This window comes from Crotalus tigris, unplaced genomic scaffold (assembly GCF_016545835.1).
Source record: "Crotalus tigris isolate CLP2741 ecotype Arizona unplaced genomic scaffold, ASM1654583v1 scf7180000021447.437961, whole genome shotgun sequence".
NCBI classification, from domain to species: domain Eukaryota; kingdom Metazoa; phylum Chordata; class Lepidosauria; order Squamata; family Viperidae; genus Crotalus; species Crotalus tigris.
This window is the reverse complement of record NW_024098515.1, coordinates 164,474-190,472: the sequence shown is the minus strand read 5'-3', so window position 1 is coordinate 190,472 and position 25,999 is coordinate 164,474. Positions and strand designations below refer to the sequence as shown.

The 25,999-nt window shown below is 43.6% G+C and overlaps 1 protein-coding gene across 3 annotated transcripts; it reads right to left on the bottom strand.

The window, feature by feature from the left end:
• Window positions 1–867: 867 nt before the first annotated feature.
• ZCCHC14 (zinc finger CCHC-type containing 14) lies at window positions 868–25,999 on the bottom strand. Of its 3 annotated transcripts, none has more exons than XM_039318616.1 (13): window positions 25,318–25,999; window positions 20,765–20,891; window positions 13,133–13,206; window positions 10,382–10,453; window positions 10,038–10,147; window positions 7,926–8,020; window positions 7,760–7,814; window positions 7,018–7,303; window positions 6,382–6,473; window positions 5,498–5,622; window positions 5,113–5,253; window positions 3,605–5,026; window positions 868–2,548 (listed from the first exon to the last, which is right to left on the bottom strand). In XM_039318616.1, the coding sequence occupies exons 1-13, from the start codon at window positions 25,891–25,893 to the stop codon at window positions 2,529–2,531; spliced, it is 3,195 nt and encodes a 1,064-aa protein (XP_039174550.1). In that variant the 5' UTR covers window positions 25,894–25,999; the 3' UTR covers window positions 868–2,528. The 3 variants fall into 3 exon arrangements, with proteins under 3 accessions (XP_039174550.1, XP_039174548.1, XP_039174549.1); XM_039318614.1 differs by having other exon boundaries at window positions 868–2,383; window positions 25,318–25,998; XM_039318615.1 differs by having other exon boundaries at window positions 868–2,727; window positions 25,318–25,993.

Below are 25,999 nucleotides of genomic sequence, written 5' to 3'. Positions count from 1 at the left end.
CTCAAGAGTGTTTATTTCAGGACAATATGGAAGGCATCATTTTTAACAAAATTAGAAAGCTGCTCTCTTAATCAGGTGCTAGTTTAGTCTTGTAGTATTCCATTAGGTTCTCGTTCATTAACTCCCATACCTGGCAAACATCCTACAGTACAGTCAGTGAAAATAATCTTCCTTCAATGCAGAGAGTCTGATTTTTTTTAGCAAGGAAATGCTTCATCCCCTCTAGGCCAGGATTTTGGCCAATCCTGCATTATGTGCTGTTTTTTTTGTTTTGTTTTTTAACATGAATTGAGTCACATTCCTTCAAGTCCTTCAGTGCAAAATTGCAACCAAACTGAGGCACGCAGTTAGTATGTTCTAAGAAAGTGTTTAATTGTTCTTTCACGTGAGGCCTGCATGGGCATTTCCTCCTATGTGAAACACTGCCAACCACTTCTGAGTAGTGGAGAATATGAATGGAGAGCTGTAAGGCAAACCTAATACTTTCGGAGGCAAAACAAAGTCTGATCAGGTTTTCTTCTGGGGATTCTGCTGCATTTTCTCTGCTATCATCAAAGTGGTTCTCTCTGAAAGTTGGAGGGCTGAGCGAGTGTTTTTTTTTCCATGGGAAAGAAAATCACTTTTTTTAATTGCACAGGTGTAACAGGCAAGTTTCTAGAGCAGTGTTTCTCAACCTTGACCATTTTAAGGCATGTGGACTTCAACTCCCAGAATTCCACAGCCAGCAATGCTGGCTGTGGAATTCTGGGAGTTGAAGTCCACATGCCTTAAAATGGTCAAGGTTGAGAAACACTGTTCTAGAGGCTTCCCAATTAAGAAAACCAATCAGATTTTTATTCTGCTAAGCTTGTGGGATGGTAGGATTCCTTTTTTTTTTTTAATGGACATTTGGCTCTTAGCGTATATTTCAGACTACTAAAAGTATTTTCATCTTTAAGAATAAACATGAACTGAAAGATGTAATAACCACGGCAGGATGTTTCTACTCATGGCAAGATCATTAAGGCCACGTAAATTGCTGAGTTCCCATCCACTTTGAATATAGTTTTTTGATTTTCCTAACAGTAACCATGTATAACAGCAGCCTCAATCATTCAGGGCACTAAAATGGGTTTTACACATTATGATCTTGGCAGACTGATTTTAACAGCAACCACATTATTACCCCCGAGTTTGGAGCGAATAAAGTTCAACTAAAGTCTGTCTCACACCCATCTAACCCTGTTTTGGTGAAGCCGAAGTGAGGAGATGGAAATGGAATACTCCATTGCATAGAAATAACGGATGTCAGATGCAGGCCTGCTAGAATATCAGTGTCCAAGGCAACAGACCAGCTCAGGAATGGAACTCGCCGCTGCTTTGTGGAAAGCAGAGGGAAATTATTGGCACTGCTACTCCTACAGTTCAGAGGGGAGCTCTCTTCTACTACAAAACAGCCCATTAAAAAAATGGGGAGAGCCAGCCAATCCCGTCCTACATGACTATGAATTGAGGCAGCCCAGATGATGAAGCAAGGTGTACCGCTGGGAAAATGAATTTTTAAAAACCGTTGCCTCCCTTTGACAGGTAAATCCACATTGTTTCAACCCCTTTGGATAAGCGCTACTGGCTGCTACATAGCTACCAAAGCTAAATTTTTTATAGCTCATATCAAATGAAATAGGCAAACTACAAACCTTCCTAAGTAATGAAACGGTATGCTACTGTACTGTATTTGACGCTGTGCCTTCTAAACCCAACAAATTCCTGGAAGAGTCTAAATTTTAAAATTTATTACAGATGCAGAACACCATTTCCTATGGCAGAAACCGCTGAACTGTTAACACTTCCTTAAGTCGTAGAAGAGATTTTTTTTTTTTAAAAAAAACACACCACCGAGTCTCTGGCACTAGACCCTTGGAGACTAAGTTTAATCCACCGCTGGTAACTTAGTCTTACGTTAAGAGTAGTTGCTGACCAACGTGGTGTAACTGTTTCCAGAATGAAGCATTCATCTCTGTTCTTTGGGAAGAAAAAGAGGGTTAAGTTTTTTTCCTTTATTAGAAGACCCACGTAGCCTGCTGGTGCCTGTTCCCAACCTCTCTTCCCCTGACCTCAGTTTGCTAGAAGTGCAGATAGTCAGAACAGAATTATACATTCTTCTCTAGTGCAACCCTTTAAAATCCCAGAGTGTAGTGCCTGATTTATTTTGAGAGGGGGAAAAAAAGGAGAGATGTTTCTCTAGCTTCCGAGGTTGAGTCCAGCAGGCGAATGGCAGCGTCTGCCCCACTGGCCTTCAGCTCTCACTCCAACTCCAGATTATAACGTAGCTGCCCAGGAGTTTAATTTTTCAGCATGGAAGGTGAAATTATGGCAACATTCTTCGGCAAAAGTGCAGCAGTTTCTATACAACAGAAAAGACAGTTGGCCAGTCTCGCCCATCTTCGGGAGATCCAACATCTGTTATCGTTTTGGCAATTTCAGGAATAAAAAAAAAAAAAGGGCTTCGAAGCCCCCCCCCCAACGACCCCCAAAGTTTCAGTTCCTTCCTAGGGTTGAAGTAGAGCACCTTTGGATTAAAAAAATAACATTAATTAAGCTCAACAGATAGACTCCCTATGTTCCAATCTGAAGTTTCCTAATTATTTCATGGCCTTGTTGCCATCACAAAATATTGCATCTGAAGTTAAGGTCAGTCTGTGGACTCTAAACTCTCAGCCGGGGGAGCGTATTTTAACCGAAATGTACCTGAAGGAAAAAGAAGGAATGTTAAATTAGCACGTTTTACAATCCGGATTGTAGGAATCCCAATTCAGATCCGTAGATTCTCAGATAATTGGGGACACAATACAGGTAATCCTCAACTTGCAACCACAACTGGGAGCAAGGAAGCTGTTAAGTGAGTCGTGCCCAGTTCTACAACTTTTTACTTAAGAGAATCCCTGCAGTCGTTAAGTGAGGCATGCCTTCATTAAGCAAATCCGGCTTCCCCCACTGGAAGATCGCAAGTGGTGATCACGTGACCCTGGGAAGCCACACACACACACCCAACCGTAAATACATGCTGGCTGCCAAGCATCCAAATTTCGATCCCAAGACCATGGCGAGGCTACGCTGAGTGGGAGTCACTTCTTTCAGTGCCGCTGCAACTTCAAGCGGCCGCTAAGCAACTGGCCGTAAATCAAGGACCACAAGCAGGGGTTCACCTTATGGGCAGCCGAGACACCTCGGGAGCTACCCTGGCTGCCTTCCCGTCTCGGCCTCCTCAGGCTAAGAGAAACCTTCATTACTTCAGCTTCTCCCGCACTACAGAATACTCAAAAAACAATTCGTTTTTTATACTCTGCCTTTCTTCTCGTCCTCATAACTTTCTAAAGTAGACAGGGCAGAGAGCGGGGGACTTGCACCCGGGCCTTCTGCACCCCAGCCGGTGTCCTTCACAACCACAGACTGGTGCTTCTACTAGGGCCATTCGGGGACTGGGTCAAACCTGGCCAAGAATGGCAAATTCACACTTGCATTTTCAACAAGGTTTGTTGTCTCTCCTGGTGCCCAGAACCACAGTCCCTGACTGCCTTTTGGGGGGGGGGGCTAACCACCTCCAACAAGCCCCGACCCTCCTCACCTTGTCGATTGAAATCCATCGGGGGCTGCTTGCAGTCCTGAGCTCGGTGGCCGCTGGCTCCACAGTTGTAGCAGGAGAGGTTCCCAGGCTTCTTTTGTCCTGAGCCCCCGCCGTGGTTCACCATCCCCTGGGCTTGGTACACCCCTGCGGTGCCGGTCATGAAGCTTTGCATGGGGGGCACCGCAAAGGCGGATTGTCCGCTCATGAGGGAGTCCGGCGTGGGGCCGCCGCTGTACGGAGAGTGGACCATGGGGAAGGCCGAGCTGCTGTTGTACTGCTGGGTGTTGACGTAGCCGTTGCTGCACAGAGGGCTGAAGGGCAGGAAGGGGAACGTAAACATCGACGGCCCTGAAAAGGGGTGCTGGAAGTAGTTTGTGTAGCTCACAGTCATGCCACTGGAGCCGCAGTTCCCGCTGCAGCCGCAGGAACTGCAGACCATGCAGCCAGGCGGCTGCTGCTGGTGGTGGTGATGGTGGTGCTGGTTGTTCTGGTTAGGGACGGGCATGTTCCCTGCGGAGCCACCCCCGCCATAGAAGCTGTTCTCCGCAGCTGAGGACAGCGTGGGGCTGGAGCTGGGAGGGGGGCAGCTGGACAGGCTGCCCATGTTGGCGAAGGAGGTGGCGAGGTGGCTGCTGGAAGACGCGGCGGGGTTGCTGTTCGCACAGAAGGTGCTGCTGGGCATGGGGGCCACTGGCATGCCGCTCATGGCAGAAAAGGCCACTTTGGTGTTGGCGGTGTACAGAGCCGTCCGAGGGCTGATTATTGCTGGAGACACGCTGAATTGCATACTGTTGGAGCAGGACGGCTGCCCCGCCAGGGTGGCATCAGTGGGCACGGAGGAAGAGACTAGGAGCTTGATGGGGGGGCGGGCCATGTGGAAGACCGTGCTCGAGGTGACGGTGGCTGTGGTGCTGGTTTCCACCAGGATGCCTGGCAGCTGGGATGGTTTTGCCACTCGGTCCAGCACAGGCGCATGGACCAATTTGGATCGTGGTCCGAAATGAATAGAAGGCGCGGAGGAGCCATTTTCAGGGACAGCCGAGAACACTTGGAGGGGCTGATGCAGAGACGCTGGGATCCGATCCGCCAGGGTGTTTCCAAAGCTCTTCTCCATCTTGACACTATTCTGAGCGGCCCCAGCTGAGAACTTGGTCCTCTCCTCTAAAGGTAAAAGCGAGTGCATAGGGGAAGAAAGGAGCTTCAGGTCTGCGTTTCCGCGCTCGGATTTGTGCATAGAGTTTAATATTCGAATCGGAGTGGCTGTCATCTGTCCTGGCAAGGGGTGGTGAGTGGACGGACTAGACCCTGCCTCGTTCTGCACGGGCAAAACCTGAGCCGTGGGCCGGGCCGAGCTGGAGCCGAAGTGATTCAGGATCATGACCGGCTTCTCCTTCTCCGAGCGCTCCGGGTGAATCTCCACACCTGCAAGGCAAACGGGATCAACTGCAGCAGCACCCCGGCCGAAGGAGGGATAGGGGCTGCCACAGAGTGAAGGGGGACGCCCTTACGCCTCTCATTCTCCTCAGCGCTGTCTGAGCTTTCTTCCCGGGGCTGCATCCCCATGGGGCTGGAGGAGGAGCTGGAGGACTCTGAGGAGCTGCCTTCGCGGGGGGTGGGGGTGACCGTCTGATCCACGTCCACGTGGAGTTCTGGAGGGAGGAAAGAAGAAATCCTTATCAGAAACGAGAAGGCGAGGGCTGCGATTAAGGAAGTTGCTTTCTAAAGAAAGGCCTAACCTTGGACGTCACAGATTTAAGCAGAAGGACAAAAGAAGACAAGAGCCCTTTTCGGGATCACTCAGTCTTAGCTTGGTCCCTCAAGAGGCAGACGAGGAAAGGCTCCAGGCGGTACTAATGGGGGAGGCCCACTCATCTGACACGGGGACCTCTTTACCTGTGGCATGGTTCCCACGAATGTTCTGTATGGGGTTGATGTGAGTGGTGGGAGGAACTCTGGCCACCCCAGACCTCACAGATGGGGAGGGGGCCGGGTTCATGGTCCGCTTCTCTGACTTTTCTCTGCCGTTAAAAAAAGGTTGGGAAAACAGTTGAATACAATCATCATGTGTCTTCTAGCCAGACCACAATTTTCAGATACATCCATGGGTCATCCCTCATCCCTTTCCCAACAGCAATTAACAGGTGCTTTTTCTATGAGATCCTTCAGAGCTAGTACAGATATAGATCCTTCAGAGATGGCTCAAAGTTGTGATGATCCTGAACAAAAGGTGCCTCTGACAGGTTCTAGTTCTAGAACATTATAGGTACATTATACCCACCACCACACGACTCCAACCCAGGCGCATGGTGACTGGCTCACTATTACGACACTGCAGTCCTGTGACCCTGATTTCCAGGGTTTCCTGCTGGCTTCCCACTAAGTCAATGGGGGAGCTGGCAGAAGTCCAAAGTTGCAGTCACATAATGTCCTCACTTGACAATGGCAACTGGACTGTCAGCATCACCATCAACAAATGCTTTACAACCGTGTTGCTTAGTGACAGCACTGCCTTCATAAGTTAAGGACTACCTATACTGACCACGGGAACATTCTGGAACAGAAATCGAATGACCCCTCCATCTAGGACAGGGGTCTGCAACCTTGACAACTTTAAGACTTGTGGACTTCAGCTCAAATCTTTCCCAGTTCTTTTTTAAGAACATACAATACAGTTCTAAGTTGTTGGGAATGATGTCTTAAAAACCAAGTTTCCTTAAAATTAGTTACAAATCACACTGAGGGGAAACCTGCTTGCGTTTCTGCAGGCCGATACTTACTTTTCCAGTTCCAGCTGGGTCTTGAGTTTCTTCTTTGCTCCCATGGTTAGTGTTTCAAACTTATTAAGATCTTCTTCGGTGAGGCTCAAGAACTTGTGGAGAAAGGCAAATAATCAGCGCGTTTTCTAAACATAAAAGCATTTGTCAAATTGAGAATACTGAGGCAGGCATGATGAATTGGGATACATCCCAATAAAAGAGAGAAAAATATTAAAATAATAAAACTCAGCCTTGCACTGAATTCAATGTACAGCTAAAGATATCCCAAAATACTCAGATTAAAATCTACTAGAAGATGCACATCAGAGCTGCTCTAGGTTTAAGTGACATAATTCACCTCCACCAGAGGGCATCCCAGTATCATTTTTAAACCAGAATAAGATTGTCCTAGCTTTACAACATACCTCTGCAAAGACCTACTACAAAAACCATTTTAAAAGAGGCATTCCTCTAAATAAAGCCTACACTGGCGCAGCTCTTTCCCAGATTATTGAGAGATTCTGTTCGCTAGAAATACAATTTGTGAACTGTGAAACTGAATAGGGCAGAGAAAGGGAAAGAGAAAGAGAAAGGAAGGGAAGGTAAAAATAGAAATAGAAAAAACACTACATTCTTCTGGTGAGGCCTGCATCTTACCTTCTCCATTGTCAACTGTTCAAAAACCGGATAGTACTTGTGCAACCGGAGTTTTCGCAGCCAATCTAAAATTCCATTTTGCTCCTGGGCCTGTGGGTTTTGTGAGCTCGGAGTCATTAAAACGGGGGAAGAGTTTTCTACCTGGGTGCGGCTACATGCTAATGTGGGTCCGGTCCCGCCTGAATGAGAGCAGTGGGAGAGGGCAACGGCTGTGGCGGCCGCGTGGGGCAGGTGGTGCTGAAGACTGTTCTGTGTGGCCTGGACACCTGCAACCCCACAGATGGGCCTGTAAGAGAGCAGGAAAGCCAAACAGGAATGAATCATTCTCTAGGAAGTAAGGGAAACACAGGCAGTCCTCGAGTTATGACTGTAATCGAGCCCCCACAATTACTGCCATGAGTCATGACAGTCGTAAAGCGGGTGACATGACTGAACCCGATTTTATGACCTTTTTTGCAACGGTTTACGACTGTCATGAGTCCTGAATGATGTGGTTGTTAAGCGAATCCATTGCTCGCTAAAGAGTGTGGGGATTTTTGCTGAAAACTGGAACAAATGCCAGCAAAAATGAAAATGCCTCAGCAGGGCAGGGAGGGAGCCTTGTAACGTGAGCAAGAGGAAGAACTCATAGGAATACAGCATGGAATTCACGAAAACGAGAAGCCTGCCTGGGAATTAACCAAAGCCATCTCCCCTCATTTTGGTTTTTCTGTATTACACCTGCTCCCTAAATTCATCTCACCTTCCAGAAGCACCCAGCGTCGTACCCACTTTGTAATGGGAAGAATTGCCGGTACCTAAAAACAAGGACATCACAGTATTTAGAGAGTTATTTGGCTAAATCTTTTTTTATATATATACATATATTTTGGGAGAAGGTTGAGGTGGCGCTTGCTCTTTAAACTCACTTGAACCGTGAAATTGTGGGGAGTGACATGAAGTGCTGAAAAATTTCTTGACGTGGTCATTTTTCCAGACATGGGACGGTAATGATGCCAAATACCTGCAAAATTATTGTGGAATATAATGTTTTCTTAGCTTCAGGCAAAACAAAACTAAGGCAGCAGAGCTGTCAAAAATAACTCATTAGGAAATTACAAATATATGAAGTACCGAAGTCGTGAGACAGCCACGATCCTCCCTGTGTGTGAGTTAAATCTGCCGAGACAATCAATTTAGAATTACAGGTAGACCTTGACTTATGACCATTTGTTTAATGACCGTTACAACAGCGTTGAAAAAAAAATGACCTATAGCTGATCCTCACACTTGGAACTGTTAAGAGTGTCGGCAGGTGAAGCCAGAATCTCTTAACAACCCATGACTGGCTGAACAGTATAACTTAGGGACAGAGGTTCCACTCCCGATTGTGGTCATAAACCAAGGACTAGACTAGAATCTTCTTGCCCATTATATTTCTTGTAAGCAAACAACTCTGCTCGCATAATTTAATTAATTGCTTCTACCAACCAAACAGGAGTTTCAACAGTTTTGACTCTGGCTTTCCGCTGATGCCCTATTATTTTTTTAAGCAGATTTGCCTTACCAGATGCAGCTGGATTTATTTTTTTCTGCCAAAGTTATTCATTTTTCTCATTACTCTACCCACACAATATCTCTTTTTAAGTTCTTTGCAAGAGCTTCCTGTTCGTTCCCAAATCTAGTACAAGCTTCTCAAACTCTGCTAAAAAATCAGAGGCCTCTTTAGATGGGAGCCACACATACCTTGCAGTGGATTAATTAAATAAATAAAACACTTCAGAGTGATTGATCCTGTGATTCTCACTTGTCTGGCTCTTATCAGCTTCAATCATCTCAAAGCCTTCTTGTTTCTTGAAATAACCCACTTTTTTTTTTCCTCTTTCCATCTGAAGTTGTCCCTCCAAGCTGTTTTTCTTACTTTTATTCCTTCTTCAAAGCTTGCTTTATCTGGGAAACTTCTCACATAACCCTAGAGTGCATGTATTTTTGTAATTTCGCCAAAGCAACTGCAATTAAAACAATGGTAGGCCTCTCAAAGAAAAGACCTATTAAACCTGATCCTGTGCAGTGCTAATTAGGAAGATGGATCTGGGCCCAAAATTATGCACTTCGAAGGAACCAACTCCCCCCTCCAGGTCCCCCAAAGGGACTGCATGAATTCCTACTGAGTAGAATTGTGTGAGGACTCTGCAGTACAGAATAACAGAACCAGGCACTGCTAATGAAAGCAGGGTGTGAGAGACAGAAGATAGATGGGCCATATGAGAATCTGAGCAGAGTTTCATAATCTGTGCTAAGTAACTATACTAAATAACTGCAACCAAAACAAGGGATGAAGCTATGGCAAGGGTGTCAAACTCAATTTCACTGAGGGCCACATCAGCATTGCGGTTGCCCTCGGGGGGGGGGGCGGGTGGGTGTGGCCAGAGTGGGTGCAGCCTACTGGGTGGGCGTGGATGGAGTGGGTGTGGCTTACTGTGTAGGCATGGCCAGCTCTACATCGTTCACGTCAAGGGTGCCTGTGGGGGCCTGGGCAGGAGTGGGATAGATCTGGGGGTCTCTGGCAGAAGGGGGTGGGACCGGGGCAAGTGCCAAGGCATGGTCCATTTCTTCATTCCTCACAAAGGGTGACACCTCCCCAGCATGCACCCAGGGGGCGGGGCCGACACGGCAGGGGCTGGTTCCTCGCTGTTTATGGACGGCCTTATGGAGCTAAGACTGAATGCATTTCAGCATAGGTGGCCACCACAAAATTGTACATTGGCTCCCGGCCGGCCTGGGCCAGGGCTAAGGCAGCAGGGGCCGTTCCCTCACTGTTTCCAGGATGGCTTCACGGGCCACATGAAACCACTTTGCAGGCCGCATCCAGCCCCCGGGCCTTTTGTTTGACATGTCTGAGCTATGGCAACTAACTGTGGTTATTAAGTAAGAGTTATTACTTTATTAGATAGTTACATTCATTAACCGAACAATAAAATAATAACTGAAAGTCACACACCCGCACACGGACAAATTTCAGAAACAAATTCAAAGTATACCTAAGGTCTGATTCCAAGTCCATATGGCTTCTTTCTAAGTAAAATGAATCTGGACCAGCTAGAAAAGGAATGAATTTCTCCAAATTTTCTTCTGGACACAACTGACCTAACTAAGAAAGAAAATGTTGGTTTTGATTATTGGCATTGTACTTTATTGCTGTCAGCTGCTGCTCAGAATTGAGCAGCACATGAATTAATTATTTAAAATATTCAGTATGAAACTGACATTTAGCATGCAAAAAGTAGTTTTCCTCTATTTAAAAAAAAACAGCTGTGCAGGATACACTATGTATACATGCTTCCAAATGTACCTTAAAAACACCAGTTGTACAAAACCATTTTACCTTTGAAATGAAATCAGTCACTTCGGCAGAAGACTTTGTTACCACCGTCACTGAGGAATCAGACCACAAGACCTAAGGAAATGAAAAAAAAAAAAAAAAAAACCTTGGTCACCTTAATCATTCTCAGAATGGACGGATGGAGGGATGGGCCATGTACCATGGAGCAATTCTGCCCGCATTTCTGAAGATTAATGGTCCATGTTTCCCCCAAAGTGGACTTAAACCAGGGGTCTCAACTTGGCAACTTTAAAACTTGTGGACTTCAATTCCCAGAATTCCTCAGCCAGCAAAGCAAAGCTGGCTGAGGAATTCTGGGAGTTGAAGTCCACAAGTCTTAAAGTTGCCAAGGTTGAGGACCCCTGACGAACAATTCCACTGGCGTGATGCTTTATCCCAACACCACGTGAAGCAAACCCGGCTTCGGTTTATTAATCTGCAGCTGCTTTTCTGCACAAAATACATTCCATGTGGAACATTCATTCTAAAAACCTTGCAATGGCCAGGCCTCTCACATGAGCCCCGTAAAAATTAGCCTACCAGCAACTTTTAATGATAATGTCCTTGTTTTCTTCATCAATTTGTATAGTACTGTAATCAAAAGACTGTGGGCAAGATATTGTCCTTTGTTGCTCTCTTGTATATATTTACACCTGATGCAAGATCAGAGCGACAGAACTATTCTTCAAATAAATAAAGTGTGCTTTAGAAGTATATTTGCTCTCGTACTAGTAAGACAGGCAATATTGGTATTCCTTGACTTACAACTATTAGTTTAGTGCCAGTTCAAAGTTATAACGGCTCTGAAAAATGTGAGGTACGAGCCGTCCCCACTTACAGCTGCTGCCGCATCCCCAGGGTCACAGGTCAACATTTAGGCACTTGGTAACTGGCAAGTGTTTATGGCAGCGCCGCATCCTGGGCTCATGTGACTGCAGTCTGTAACCCTCCCAGCTGTCTTCCGGTAAGCAAAGTCAAAACCAGATATGCTTCATGACCGTGTGATTCACTTAACAACCGCAGCGATTTGCTTAACAACCATGGCAAAACAAGGTCATAAAATCAGGCATGACTCACTTAAAATAACCGCCTTGCTTAGCAGTGGAAATTCTGGTCCCAGAATTGCGAATGTTACATTGAGGACTTATATTTGCAATTGTCCTTTTCAAAGCTCGGGCAAGGGCATCTGGTCCAGACTCCTATCAGGAGATGACACAATCTCCTGAGCTGAGAGGGTGGACCAAACCCCCTAAATCTGTATCCTCTTCTTCCTGCAGGTTCAACCAGCTATCTGAGAGCATCGTGTGGAAGTCCATAGAAGCTGAGTGATTAACTGAACTAACGTGTACTTATAATACAAGACACAGACAAACCCAGTGTGTGTTTTGCACGTATTCTAGAGGCTTTGCGGACAGGTGGGGAAATACTGCCACTATCCTTTTTAAAAACAAGCAGGGATGCGATGAGCAGGAAGTCCCCACACGGCATTAGCCACCAAATGCCTGCGTTTTTCCAGCCCTGCGGATACTGCCAAAAGCACTGATGGGAGGAAAGAGTTTCAAAATACATTACGCAATTCAGGAATTTCCTTTTTCCAGCCCTTGCTTAACTTAAACTAAAAAACAGAAATGGGCAGGCAGCGTCAATTCTTCCTGGGGCTTTGTTGATTTCTTTTGCTTCTCGTGGCTCTCTCTCTCTCTCTCTCTCTCTCTCTCTCTCTCTCTCTCTCTCTCTCTCACACACACACACACACACACACACACACACACACACACACACACAGAGATGAAGCCTGCGAGGGGAAGAACAGCGTTCCTGGATGCGTTCATTTACGTGACTCTTGGCTTGCTTTTCTTCCACATATTTGCAAGGAAGAAAAGTGCCATCAGAATCCGATCAGAACTCCATGGTTAGGATAACGTCTCCAGGAATGGCATGCTGAAACACTGACCTCCTTGCTGGCCTCTCAGTTTGCTGTTGGCTTTCCTGATATTCATGTTATTTATGTGGGCTTCTGAAGTCAGGAAGTTCTGCATCGGTTTCCTCCTGCAAGCCTGCCACCAGAGGATTTACAGCCTGCTCTCCATGGCAAACCAAACAAGAAGAGGAGCAGCTTTTTCACGGAAAAAGACTTTTCTATAGACTGAGTTAAAGTTCAGACTGTGCACCTTCCCTTATTCATAGACTAGCGAGGGCAGTTGGCACATGTCACGTCCTCAGGCTAGATTCTCAGGGGATGGACTTTATAGTCTAAAATATCAAAATAAGATCATAGGAATTATGGTACTTTCCCTATCCTGTGAATGGAGCTGAATTGTGATATTGTACTATTTTTAGATTTAGATATTCAAAATCTTCCATTTTCTCTTTTCACTACCTTTTGTACGATTAACCTCAAGGCACAAAATATATACCCAACAACTTTAAGGAGATATTATTTAATAGGAGGGCACAATGACTGTATCACTGCTTTATCGTGGTTACTTTATCACCGCTTATGGCGTAAGAGCTGCACGTTAACTTTCCCCTTGTATGTAATTATAAGCCGACTATTTCCTACAACATGAAGTGGTAAATGTCCAAGACACATAATTTTGGAATCAGAAGTAATGTAAAATTGAATATAATATGTTTTGAGGGCAAACTATTATTTTAAAGAAAGCATCCCCAAAGGCCTTAAAACAGCATTCTGAATGCTCCACATCTTGTTCCCTTCGTCTCTCTTGTATTTCCATGTAAATCTTTGATACTCACCTCAAAAGAATATTCAACAATCCTATCATTCTTCTTGTGTGATAATCCCTTTAATTCCACCTTTTCAACGCTCACTGTTAAAAAAAGAAATACACGTTACCTATGGAAGAGCCACAGGCCTACTTTCTTTGTTTCAGAAGCAGAGAGGGCTGTAGACATCTGCAATTACTTCTACCGGTCCACATCTGGATGGCAAATTCCATCCAAGATGCTTGGATGCTTTTTGTTGATGCCACACAGGAATGAAGTACAAGCAAGCCAATGTCATGGAACCAAGGTGTCCATGGAGATTCTCCATCATCCAGGTCATGGTTGTCCCAAAGGAACTTTTTCCAAAAGACAACTGGACTTGCCTGGTTTTTTTCCTCTGAAAAGGAAAAGAAGCAAAATGTTTTCAATGGAAAAAAAAAAAAAACCCAAGACAGTCCATGTACCTTTTGGAAAAAACACTTTTGTGACAGGTTCACCCAATGTTTGAATTTAAATGGCAAGTTTTAGCTTCAAAAACCAAGATGGCTCCTTATACCATACAAAACATGAAACAATGCATTTGTTAATTGTACTGCCAGCCCTCCTTTTCTGCTGCTTTGGGGAAGAAGACCCAACGAGCAGACCAATTAGCAAGGGAGCTAAGATCTCACAGGTCCCCTGCTGCCCCAGCCCTGATAATAAAGCCAGGTCTGGAGGGAGTTCAGGAAAATGAGAGATGGAACTGACCTCACTTGGGGTGGGGTGGGATGGAGGATGTTCCATAAGGCGGGTGCCATGGCAGAGAAGGCAGACCTCCTTGGGCTTGCCAACTTAATTCCTTAACAGATGGGACCTGCAGCATGCCTTTTGCCAGATCTGATGGGCTCAAAAAATTTTAGGCAGGCAACATACGCATACCAAAGTCAGTGTCTTAAAGGTTTTTAATGTACATAAAATGCTCATCTTTGAAACAAGAGTTGACCGATTATCTCCTAGAGTAAAAAATTTTAACATTTGCTGGATAACATGCCAGCAGATAAAAAGAACATGTTTAAAAATACCCATGTGTGTAATCTGAATATTAATCTCTCTTGGAAAAGCTAACATTGTTTAAAAGCACTTTTCTTAACTAACATTCCTGTTATGTTTTTTCTCACTTGTCTCAAAACACATTTTCTCCCTATGTGGTAAATTAACAATTTTAAATGTTTAAACTTCCTGTTTATTCTATCTTTCTGCAGGAAAGTCATATGAACTGAATCCAATTGAAACATCTGGATTAATCAATTGAATTAATCCTTACATTTGTGTCATAATTAAATGTTCTTAATGTTATTTTTCATCTTTTAATTCATAGGATGTAGTTTCCACCTAAAACTTTATCAGAAATTGAACTAATAGGAAAACAGATCATGCCACTAGTAAACAAATGCTCAATCGTTATTTAGATAACTACATCACAGGCACGCTAATACCAAGAAAGAACTGAATAGTTTTCAAAGAATACAGAAGAATTGTTTGATTGACTGATACCTTAAAATAACTGCTTGAGGAAAAGAGAAATATATCCAAATTACTAACTTTGCACTAGCTAGCCCTGAAGAGTCACATGCTTTTATTAGCAATTAGAGCACAGAAAGACTATAGATCAGTGATGGCGAACCTTTTAGAGACCGAGTGCCCAAAAACTGCCCCCCCACCCGTCTCCGCTCCGCCATGCCCACTGGTCTACCCACCACCTCCACAACCCACCACAGATCACCCAGGTAGCCCCGCAGTGCCATGGCGGCCATGCCCTCCACCTGTGCCCCGCAGCATCATCTGCGCACGACGGGGCGCAAGGGCGGAGTCTTGTTCCTGCTGCCCGGCTACCATGTCCTTGGCTGCACTGCTTCATGTGGGCCATGCCCGGGGGCGACTCTCCTCCGGGGGGCTGCTGGTGAGGAGAGGGCTGTGGGAGGAGGCGGGGCTGGGGCGACAGTGCATGTGCCCACAGAGAGGGCTCCGAGTGCCACCTCTGGCACACGTGCCATAGGTTCGCCACCACTGCTATAGATTTTAATAGGAAAATAGGATAGTATTCTCTAATATTTAAACTTGTTTTATACCTAGTCTTTATATGGATCCCACCAAAAAATGTGAGAAACAGAAATTTAGCAGTTGCATTTCTTTCTTCTTTCTCTCTGGTTTTACCCCAGGAAGATGCCAGAGCGACCTACACAAGGATGGCAATGCTAACATATCCAGTTACTACCTTTCTGCTACAAATGCAACCACAGATACGAAACACACATTAGAAACCCATTAAACCCCACTCATGTGGACAACATATGGAACGTTCAGTTCCAATTTACAGTACTAATACTTAATTTCCTGTCTGATTCTGCAAATTCATTCCTTTTCATTTTCAGACTGTGAATAACTTTTTCATGTATTTCCAAAAGCAGGTTCAAGATTAAAAGATCTTGGGTTTCTTTTATTATACTTGGTTTACTTTCAATATTAAAAAAAAAGTTAAAATCAAAACAAAATACGAATTCAGTGACCAGACAAGTAGTGAAGTCAGCATCTTAAGATAACCACAATGCCCATTAAGTATATTGGGAATTATGAGAAAAACATATAACTGCTATTTTAAAAACATGAGTAATCTCTGGGACAGGAAACTAAAACTCAGATGAACATTATTTTTGCACAAATAGCCGGACTTCCAATTTATTATACTCTCTGTTAAAAACATGACATTCTTAAACATGTTCTCTAGATAACTGTTTATACTGTTTCATGTATATAGATATATCAAAAACCACAAATATTTTTCAACAAAAAATATCCCATCGACCTAGAACTAAGAGTAGCATATGTCTTTCAATCTTCAAGGCAAAAAAATGAGTGTATATACACTTCATTGTAAACTAGGTCTACAATAGGATATAATCTACAAGTTTACATCCTCTACATCAGAGGTCCCCAACCTTTTGGGCACCAGGGACCGGTTCTGGGACCGGAGGGTGGGTGGTTTTGTGTGTTGCCTGCATCCCACGGATGGGCCTTTGCTTGTTTGTGCAGAGCAGTTGCTGGCATACTGCGGCCTGGTACCGGTCCACGGATTGGGGGTTGGGGACCCCTGCTCTACATGAACTACATAAACAATAATAGGTACTGTATCTTTTTTAAAATTAATCACTTAATCAAATAATATTTTTAGGATGGCCTGATCTCAGTATATTTGAATTTCTGTAATAATGCTTGACATAACTTATCAAGTTAGTTTGAGCTAGCTACAGTATCTGCACCACAATTTCATTCTATGGGGTCACACTTAGGGCACATATCAAAGGGTTAGGCAGTCATTTACTGTATGTACTGAGGTGTCCAACCTTAGCAACTTTAAGACTTGTGGACTTCAACTTCCAGAATTCCCCAGCCAATTCTGGAAGTTGAAGTCCACAAGTCTTAAAGTTGCCAAGGTTGACACCTGCCCTAGAGAATATCAATACTGTAATATAATTACAGAAACATACACACATCCCACACATAATAACAGAAAGAAACAGAAGCATTAACAAAACCCGCCCCCTGCAAAAAAGCTTGGCAACAATTGTAATAGCTGGAGGAGCAAGTGACTGGGCAACCTTCTGCAGATTAATTGCACCAAATCAAAGCATAGTAAGTTCCAATGAAAGTTTCCTGTGAATTCTGCAGAGATGAATATTTTTATCCCCTTCAAAGGAGCATGAGAGTGGGCTGCTTGCACCTGTACCACTTTCAGAAGCAACTAAACTCCTCAGTCAGCTGAAGCAGAGGAGGAAGGAGCTGAGTGTGCCCTGAGCTGACTAAGGTGTCTCCATCCAGGAGCTGCAGGACCTACCTCACCCTCTTCTATACTAGCAAGCCAACTCCATTGCCCAAGCATGGCTTTGACCCCTATTATTCCCGACAATGTCAGAAGAGCTTGCAGAATAATAACGCCAGCAGTCAAGAGCAACTTCCTTGTGATCTAGGGTAGGTTAAGGACTGGCTACTTAACATCTTTGTCATTTTTGACCTGTCATTTTCTCTTATTTCACCCAGGCATCAAATGTCTGTCTCTGAACAGCCCACAATTGTAATGCATGCTAACTCTTAATTTTGGCATTACTGTGTTGTTACTTTGGTCTGTGACTGTCAATGAAGATTGACAGGTAAGCTTTAAAGAAGATGTGGGAGATCAGATGACAGGCCGGCACAATATTATGCACAAACAAGGACGATGCCTCAAGTGATAATCTTTTCAAAATTCAGAAACAAAATGTGTAGGTGCCACAATATCAAAACTGTGAAAAGATAGGGATTTCATGCATTTCAAATGAACATGGATTTCTTTATGAAGGATTTCAACTCCTAAATCACTTCTGCGAAGTATTTAACCTAACTGCAGAAAACTGCTTTTTTCTCCCTGAATATTCCTCTTTTAGCCAATTCTACACTGTACACATTAATTTGAATCTTAATAGCAACAAACCCCTTCACTCCCCAACTACCAATCATATGCATAGGGGACGGAGCAGAATTTATACTCAAAAGAGCTTTGATAAGTAAAAGCAGAACTAAACAACCAATATTTCTTAGGGGTTAATTGCAATAAAGTCCATATTTCTGTTTGTGGGCAAACAATGGCCTAAATAATGAGCCACCATCTCCTTCCGTCTAAAAGCACGACTGCTTCCATGTCTCAAGATAATTCACATCCCCCATCACACACTGATGCTTTACTTTGAGAAAGCCACTGGATGTGACTGGTAGCACCTCCTCCAATAATCTGAAATGGCAGTCATGGTCAGAAGCAAAATGAACACAGTAGCTTGGCCTGGTGGTATCCTTCCACAGATGGTACGCATTTTGTGGAACTGACCCGTGTCAAAATATAACACAACTACTCCTAATAAACGGCTTGCAAGAAGAAATTATTTAATTGGTAGCCTTATCCAATCACAATCTGAAAATCGTAAATAGTTCAACAGAGTCATAGCGGGATTCTTACAAGCAGTCTTTGTGACCATACCACTTTCCTTTCAGCTAGGCATCAAAATAATGTAATTTCATCAGCACCGTCCCTTCAACATATTGTTAAAAATAGCATAAGCATGATACACTAATGAAATGGATATGCTCAATGCAATGAGGTAATGCAATAAATCAATGGTCTTTCCTAAGAGGTGTAACACAAGCAGTAGTAGAGAAAAACAGCTGTCTTCTCTGCTTGTTTTTTCTTCTTCCTTTTCTTTTCTCTTCAGAAAAAAACAAAATGCTGTTTCAGAGTCTAGTCTTGCTGCTGGCCACATGACCATAGAAAATGTCTTCGGGCAACATGGCTCCCTCAGCCAACCAATGGAGATGAGCACCATGACCTACAGTCGGACACGGCTGGACAGGGGAAACCTTTGCCTTTAACATTGCAGGACTATGATTATCCTGTGTTCACCGAGTTGCAATCAAATCAACCACAGTTTGGCATGACATCCGAATCCAGTCTTGGGAACCTATAAACCCAAGAACCCAAGTGCAGTCCAGCATGCTTCTCACGCTGGACTGCACTTTCTTATAGATGCACACTAAATAAAACGACTTTGGATCTCCTTTAAGTTTAAATGCATGTTCAGATAGTCCTCGGCCTATAACTGTTCATTTAGTGACTGTTTGAAGTTACAACAACAGTGCAAAAAGTGACTGTTTTTCACATGACCGTTGTAGCATCCCCACGATCACGAGATCGAAATTCAGATACTTGGCAACTGACTCATATTTATGATGGCTGCAGTATCCAGGGGTCATGTGGCCATATTTTTTGCAACCTCCTGACAAGCCAAATCAAGGGGGAAGCCAGATTCACTTAACAACCATGTTACTAACTTAACTGCAGTGATTCACTTAACAACTGTGACAAGAAATGTCATAACATGGGGTAAAATTCACTTAACAAGGGTTTTGCTTAGCAACAAAAATTTGGGGCTCAATTGTGGTTGTAAGTCGGAGACTACCTGCGTCTTCACTGGAATATGGACATAACCTTAAAGTAGTCTCAATCCTTCCAAAGCAGAAACAAATGTCCTTTTCCCACCATAAATAAGTTCTAATTTGTCCTGTTTTGGAAATTACTGCTTGTATGTTATTCTTAGGAAATCCAGTAAGTTTTGTTTTCAATATTTTAGAATAAATGCTAATGGGGAAATAGATGAGGCTTCTTCTCTACACAGCGTTAACATTGGTGAAATATTTTATCAGACAGAAAATAATATAGGCTGCCTTAAATAAAATCTGAGGTTTCTTTATCACCCTAATGAGAACACAGCTACACATTGGAAATGTCATTTGAGCTTTACACAATGAGATAGTCATAAGGGTGCTTCCATACAGATTTGCCATTTCATTAAACTATTGTAAGAGCTGATGGAGTGCAGAGTTCATTTCAACATCTGGTTTAATGTATTTTATCCCACACTATGCTTTTGGAAAATATGCTGTGGTCAAGACATCTGGTAAAGTTCTAAAGAGGCATGCTGCACAGAGAATGAAATACGACTTTCTATCCTGCTTGTTTGTACAAGAGTCAAGAATAAATAATTGTGATCTTTTCATTTAAGGGGCATTGTTTTCAGGGAAACTAAATAATGTAAGAGTTGAAATGTCCATACTTTATCAAAAACTTAATTAGATTTTATATACCATCCTAGAAGCAAGATCTAAGTAAACTATAATAGTGAAGATTCTTTAGATTGTTTGAGCAAGGCTGTGTTTTGTGTTTTGCACATGATCAACAGGTCTGAAGAGTTTCCAATATTTTTGGTGTTACTTCAGTATTCCAGATAAATCTCAGAACATCAACACACAATAACTTCCTGGTCATAAGCAATGAACTGTCAGATTATTTGTTTCCAAATGTGATTTAGGAAGCCTTAGATTCATATATCTCACTAGCAGAAAAAAAAATAGTATACTTTATTGTCTGTTTCTACCGTAAAACCAAGCATGGTTTTCTATTATGAATGACTGCTTTACCTGCTATATGAATCCTTTTATTTGATTTATTTGTTTATATGAAACATTCTTATCTGGACGTTCCAAAATATTCTTAGGTACAGCTTCAAAGCAACATTTGTAGTCTACCATGCCAGACTGAATTCTAATACCTCTCAATGCCTTTTTAAAGTTCAAGCAATAGATGAATCAATATCGTAACAAAAGGACCACAGCAAAAAAATCTCATTTAAGCACTGAAAATTCAACATAACAGGGCTATGCACTGCATGAGTTAGAGCAACAAATCTGTTTGTCGTTCAAGTACTTTCTTGTGGAGTGGTATAACTATAGCAGGTAGTACAGCTTGGCAGTAAGGCTACTCAAAGAAGACAGATTCTTCCATGGCCATGAGAATTACCTTCTGAAGGCAAATGGGGAAATGAGTGAAACTCTGAGGGTAATAAATTACTCCCATCCATTAAACAGAATCTTCCTGTTCAAAACTGATAGAGAACAAACTGTTCCTTAGTCTTAGAGTGACCTATCATTGTTTTGCAATATTAAAAATGGGTTTCCTTTATCAATTTATAAGCAATGTTTAAGCAGTCAGACTATTTTCCCCCACATACAAATAGGAATATTTGGCAAAATGTTGGGATGTACCTTTGGAGTGCTTCCCTGAAGGCCTTTTAGGCAATGACTCCTCAATGGAATGTGCTGATGTGTGGAGTGCATTCTCTAAACTGTTACCCACCACATGGTTTATGGGGGTCTCGGATCTCGGAGTGACCTAGGTAAGAGGAAAAAATACAAGAAACCAACCGTCAATTTGGCTTACGTGAGTTAAAAATATTCTCAAAGTCCAGTTATTTCTAAAGCAACATTATTTTCAACTTGCTATCTTTTAGAAAGCATCTTCAGGCCCCAGAATCTAATTACAAAAGGTTAATGCTCATATTTCTGTTATACCTACGTTAATTTGCTTTCTATGAAAAGTAATTCTCAAATCAAAACAATCTGCTGTGTGTCTCAGACACGTTCCTGAGGTAGCGTCACATTTCATTTTGTTTGAAAAGACTTAATAAATCTTGCCCTAGTCTCAGACTTCACTAATCAAATAATTACGGTGACTCACTTTTAGCAAATACATGGACCAAAAAAGCACCAAGTACTTCCAAGTGCCGCACTTAAGATACCAACTATTATTCTACTTACCTATCTACTTAGCTATCTAAGAACGGCTTCTGCTGAGTCAATAGCCTCAGATACACTGTGTGAATTTTCTCAGCAGGAAATGCAACAAGTGTTCTTTATAGCAGGACACAATTTCTGTAACTCAATATATTCCAAATACTTTTACCACGTGGATTGTTTTTTTTAAAACAGACAACTGGCCAAAGGGGTCCCTACACATCACTGCCCCTGTAACAGAGCCAGACAGCCCATGATAGTCAGATCCTAGGTGACCTAATCTGCTTGAAAATTGGCCTCAGGTTGCTTTTCATCATCTAAGCCGTCTTGCCAGCTCCTTCTGGCCAAGATCAAACGCCTTTCACACAATATCCAGCATATCGTTTTCCCCCATTCCTGAGCGGGGGGGCACATGCACAGAGCTGCATCCGGCCATTCACCATTGCTACACTATAATGCCCAGGGCAAACCGTTTATTTCCAATACATACCTGACCCTATTGCCAATCCAAGCTTTTATCTTTCTATAAAATATACTTGCAACGGCTAAGTAAGTGAAAGTGAAAACAAACTTTATTCCAAAAGATTCACGTGTCCATCAACCATGCAGTAATAGGAATTTATAATCTGGTAGATGGCAGGAATTCCAACGGTTTTTTAACATTCAATAAAAGAAGGAGAGTATGAGATTTGCTGTCAATGTAATTTATGCTACAAGGTTATTTTCAGTAAGAATAGTTGTGCTGGGCACAAAAAATGTATCATATCAAGGATTATGCATAATAATGCACCCTGCAATCAGTTTATTTCAGTTCCATATAACACTAATGCCTCTCTGTGGAATTGTAAATAAACCTAATTAGATTTAGACCCTGGTTTTACAAACTAATCAAATCAGTTATGACAGTGTTTCTCAAACTTGGCAACTTTAAAGATATGTGGACTTCAACATTGTAACCGGTAGCTATGAAATAACACTCTACCAAACCTAAGAAGCTAAAGACAAAAGAGGAAAACCTATGAGGGAGAACACTTATCAAATGTATCAACTCAGCCTGCTTTCGCCTAATATCCCAAACTTGATCTGATTCACCCTTTTTTCTTTTGAGAGTTTCAAGTTTGGGATTCGGTAATAATGTGATAATGTTATCAAATTAAGCATGTTCCGCATGCAACCTTTTCTTTGCATTAGCCTATCTTTCCTCAAGTCCTAACATGCATTTTTCTTTTTCTATTAACATTGCAAACTTTTAATTGTCAAAGTTATCAGGAAAGATACTTTCACAAACTGTTAGATTCAACTCTTGACAATGAGTATATGAGCAAACTTTAAATTTGTTCCATGGCAAACACTAACAAGTAGGTGATCTCTGCGTGCCTTTACGTTAACGCAGCTTGGAAAATTAATGCCATCTTTTTAGATTATTATGATTCAGGATGACTCTCATAAAGATCTTTAAAACCAGAAATGAATACTGATATTAAAAAAAAATGTAGCACAAAATCCCACTGAATGCTTTTATTCAATCAGGAGTTAATTGGTGTGTGAATACATTAGATTTTGTTTTACACAATACCTACTGGGATACACAGCATTTTTCATCTCAGTGTATTTTCTGGCTACTCCTGCAAACCCCAGCTCTGATTCAAAATGCTTGAATTTGGCAAAGCGTGAAGTATAGACTTACTTTGTTAATCCCCGAAGTTAGATTGTTATAGAAACACATGAAGCTAGATGCAGATGCTTACAAATGACATTAAACAAGTATTCAATCAAGAATTTATATCTAACAGTATTTGAAGTATTGTTAGCTGATTCAGTTGCTTATGTAAATTGATACTTAATCCTGTGTTTTTGTTTGAGAAATGAAAAATTGCCTATGGTATTAAGTTTTGAGAAGTAAGCCAACTGAGTTTATTCTTTGGAACACAGGATTGTAACAAAAATCTCCTCACACTGGGTTCTGTTTAATGAAATACATAACGTAGAATGTATTAACAGTAGCAACAGAATTAATCCACTCTTACTAGATCAGTGTTCCCCAATTTAATCATGATCCAGGTACACTGTTCTTTATTCCAACACTGGAGGTTTTAAAGAAGAGATTAGAAACCATTTGTCTGAAATGGTATAGGGTTTCCTGCCTGAGCAGGGAGTTGGACTAGAAGACCTTCAAGGTTCCTTCCAACTCTGTTTTTCTTATATCCTCAATTTGCACCGCCTGGGGGGGGGGGGGAATCCACATCTGTATGGAAGCAAGATTGTGAAGAGTGGGTTCAAATTTGTATAGTCCAGGGGTATGCAACCCAAAACACTCAAAGAGCCACTTGGACCCGTTTCCCACCAAAAACAAAACACCGGGAGCCGCAAAACCCTTTTGATATCTAAAATGAAGATAACACTGCATATATCCTTTTTTACCTTTATTATAGGTGTGTGTGTGTTTGTGTGTATGTATGTATGTATGTGTGTGTATATCTGTATATATATGTGTGTGTGTGTGTGTATACACACACATACACACACAGGTAAAAAAAAGGATATATGCAGTGTTATCTTCATTTTAGATGTCAAAAGGGTCTCTCTCTCTCTGTCTCTCTCTCTCTCTCCCTCCCTCTCTATCTGCCCTTGGTCTGCCACTCCTCTTCCCCCACTCTCTTTCTTTCTCTCTCTTTCCTCTCTCTCTCTCTCTCTCTCCCTCCCTCTCTCTCTCTTTCTCTTTCTCTCCCCCCCTCTCCTATCTGTGCTCACCTGGCAAGCTTCAAACTGTTGTCCACAAGCTCAGGAGTAGGCAACCTCATCTCTTTTATGACTCATGGACTTCAACTCCCAGAATTCCTGAGTCAGCCTAGCTGGGCTAGCTAGCTCTCTTCTGCCCTTCCTGCTTCCTGCAGAGACGCAGCAAAGGGAGGATCTCTGCCCAGAAAGCTTTTCAGCTCCTCGGAGAACACTGTGAGTGCACTCTCTTTTACACATACACACCCACAAAAACACAAACACACACACAGAGAGAGAGAGAGAGAGAGGCAGGGAAGCGCAATTGCCTCTCCCTGTCTCTGTCTCTCTCTGCAGAGGCAGAGGAGGCTGGGAGCCACAAGGGAAGACTCAAAGAGCCGCATGCGGCTCCGGAGCCGCAGGTTGCCGACCTGTGGTATAGTCCAAATGCGGTATAGACTTAAGAGCATTTGCAGTGCTTATATTGAACTTCAGGAGACCACAATGAGAAGAGCAACATGCTTGCCTCAAGCCACTTCTGAGGAATTAAACCACTGTACAAGTTCCTTCCTTCTTGAATTATATCTCTGCCTCAGCAAATTTAAAAGCATTCATCTCTGCTTACTGATCCCAGTTATTATGAAACAGTGAACTCTAATATGAGCCAAAAACAAATAAAATAAAAAAGACACTGAAAGTTTCACATTGAGGACATTTAAAATACACACACTACTGAAGGAAATTAACTTTAGCAGGTCCACATTGCATACTTCCAATGGATTACAAGTTGTGAAATAGTTTTAAACAATTGTCACTGATGATGGCCAAAACATCTGTCCAGTCTCAATTCCTGGTTACTAAAACTGTTTCACAAAACCAGGCTGCTTTTTATAAAATAAACAAAAGCCTCTTCCCCCAGCTGTATTAATGGGAGAAAAAAACCCCAATTTAGCTCCTGGGGCCAACATTTATGTTACAATCCCTAGGCCCAACAGGCTGGACAGCTACATAGCTTAGGGACATCTGTATCTTCTTCCAAAGATTGGAGAAGCAACTCTTGACTGAAAGGTGCCCCTTTCCAAAGGGAAAGGAAGTGGGAAGAGGCAGTGGTGGTGAAGAGGGGACAGACAGTAGAACCCTGGACACACGGTCCATCTCCTCTCCATCTCCTCCAAGCCCGCTTAACCACGGTCTGCTTCCCTTCCAGCCCCTCCAGCTCCCTTAATCATGATCTGCTTCCTTTCCAGGCCCCTTAACCACGGTCTGCATGCCCTCTGGCCCCTTTGTCCCTTCCCAAGCCCGGCACCCACCTTGTGGCACCCAGGGCAGGTGGCCCCCGCGCCGGCCACCCCGGCGGGGGCGCTGACGGGGGGTCCCTTGGCGGTGCAGGCCAGGAGGCTCTGGATCTTGGTGAGCTCCTGCCTCAGCACCTGCTTCTGGTGGAAGCTGAAGGCCGGGTGGTTGGAGGCCATGGTGAAGAGGAGCAGGAACTCATCGCCGGTGCGGCCCTCGTTGAGCTGCAGCCCGTAGTTGTGGATGACCGAGTCGAGGTGCGTGAGGGTGCGGAAGAGCACGCCGGCCGCCTCGCGGTGCGACGAGCCCAGCAGCGCCAGCGAGACCAGCAGCTTGCTGCGCACCACCTCGTCCGTCAGGTTGGTCAGGCTGCCCAGGTCGGCCGCGTTGTTGGCCTTGATCTCCGAGTCGCGCAGCGAGTGGTAGTCCTTGCGCGCCAGGTCCTCCAGGCAGGCGCCCAGGAAGCGCAGCTCCAGCGGGATGCAGAGGTCCAACAGGCCGCACAGGAACTCCACCCGCTGCGGGGACGGCAGCTCCGAGAACCAGCGGTAGACGCTCTCGCGCTGCAGCCGCGGGCAGCGTTTCTCCACCATGCTGCCCCGCGCCGGCCCGCCAGCCAGCCGACCCGCGAGCGCCCGGCTCGGCCGGGGGGGGGGGGCAGAGCCGCGGGGTCGCCCGGGCAGGGCCTGAGGGGCGGGG

Excerpts from the sequence above, each read along its gene's own strand:
- ZCCHC14 (XM_039318614.1), bottom strand. The coding sequence starts at position 25,893 with ATGGTGGAGAAACGCTGCCCGCGGCTGCAGCGCGAGAGCGTCTACCGC. Across the intron at positions 10,148-10,381 it reads TGACTGATTTCATTTCAAAG|TTAGGTCAGTTGTGTCCAGA; the intron begins GTAAAATGGTTT and ends TTTCTTTCTTAG. Across the intron at positions 8,021-10,037 it reads GACTTGGAATCAGACCTTAG|GTATTTGGCATCATTACCGT; the intron begins GTATACTTTGAA and ends ATAATTTTGCAG.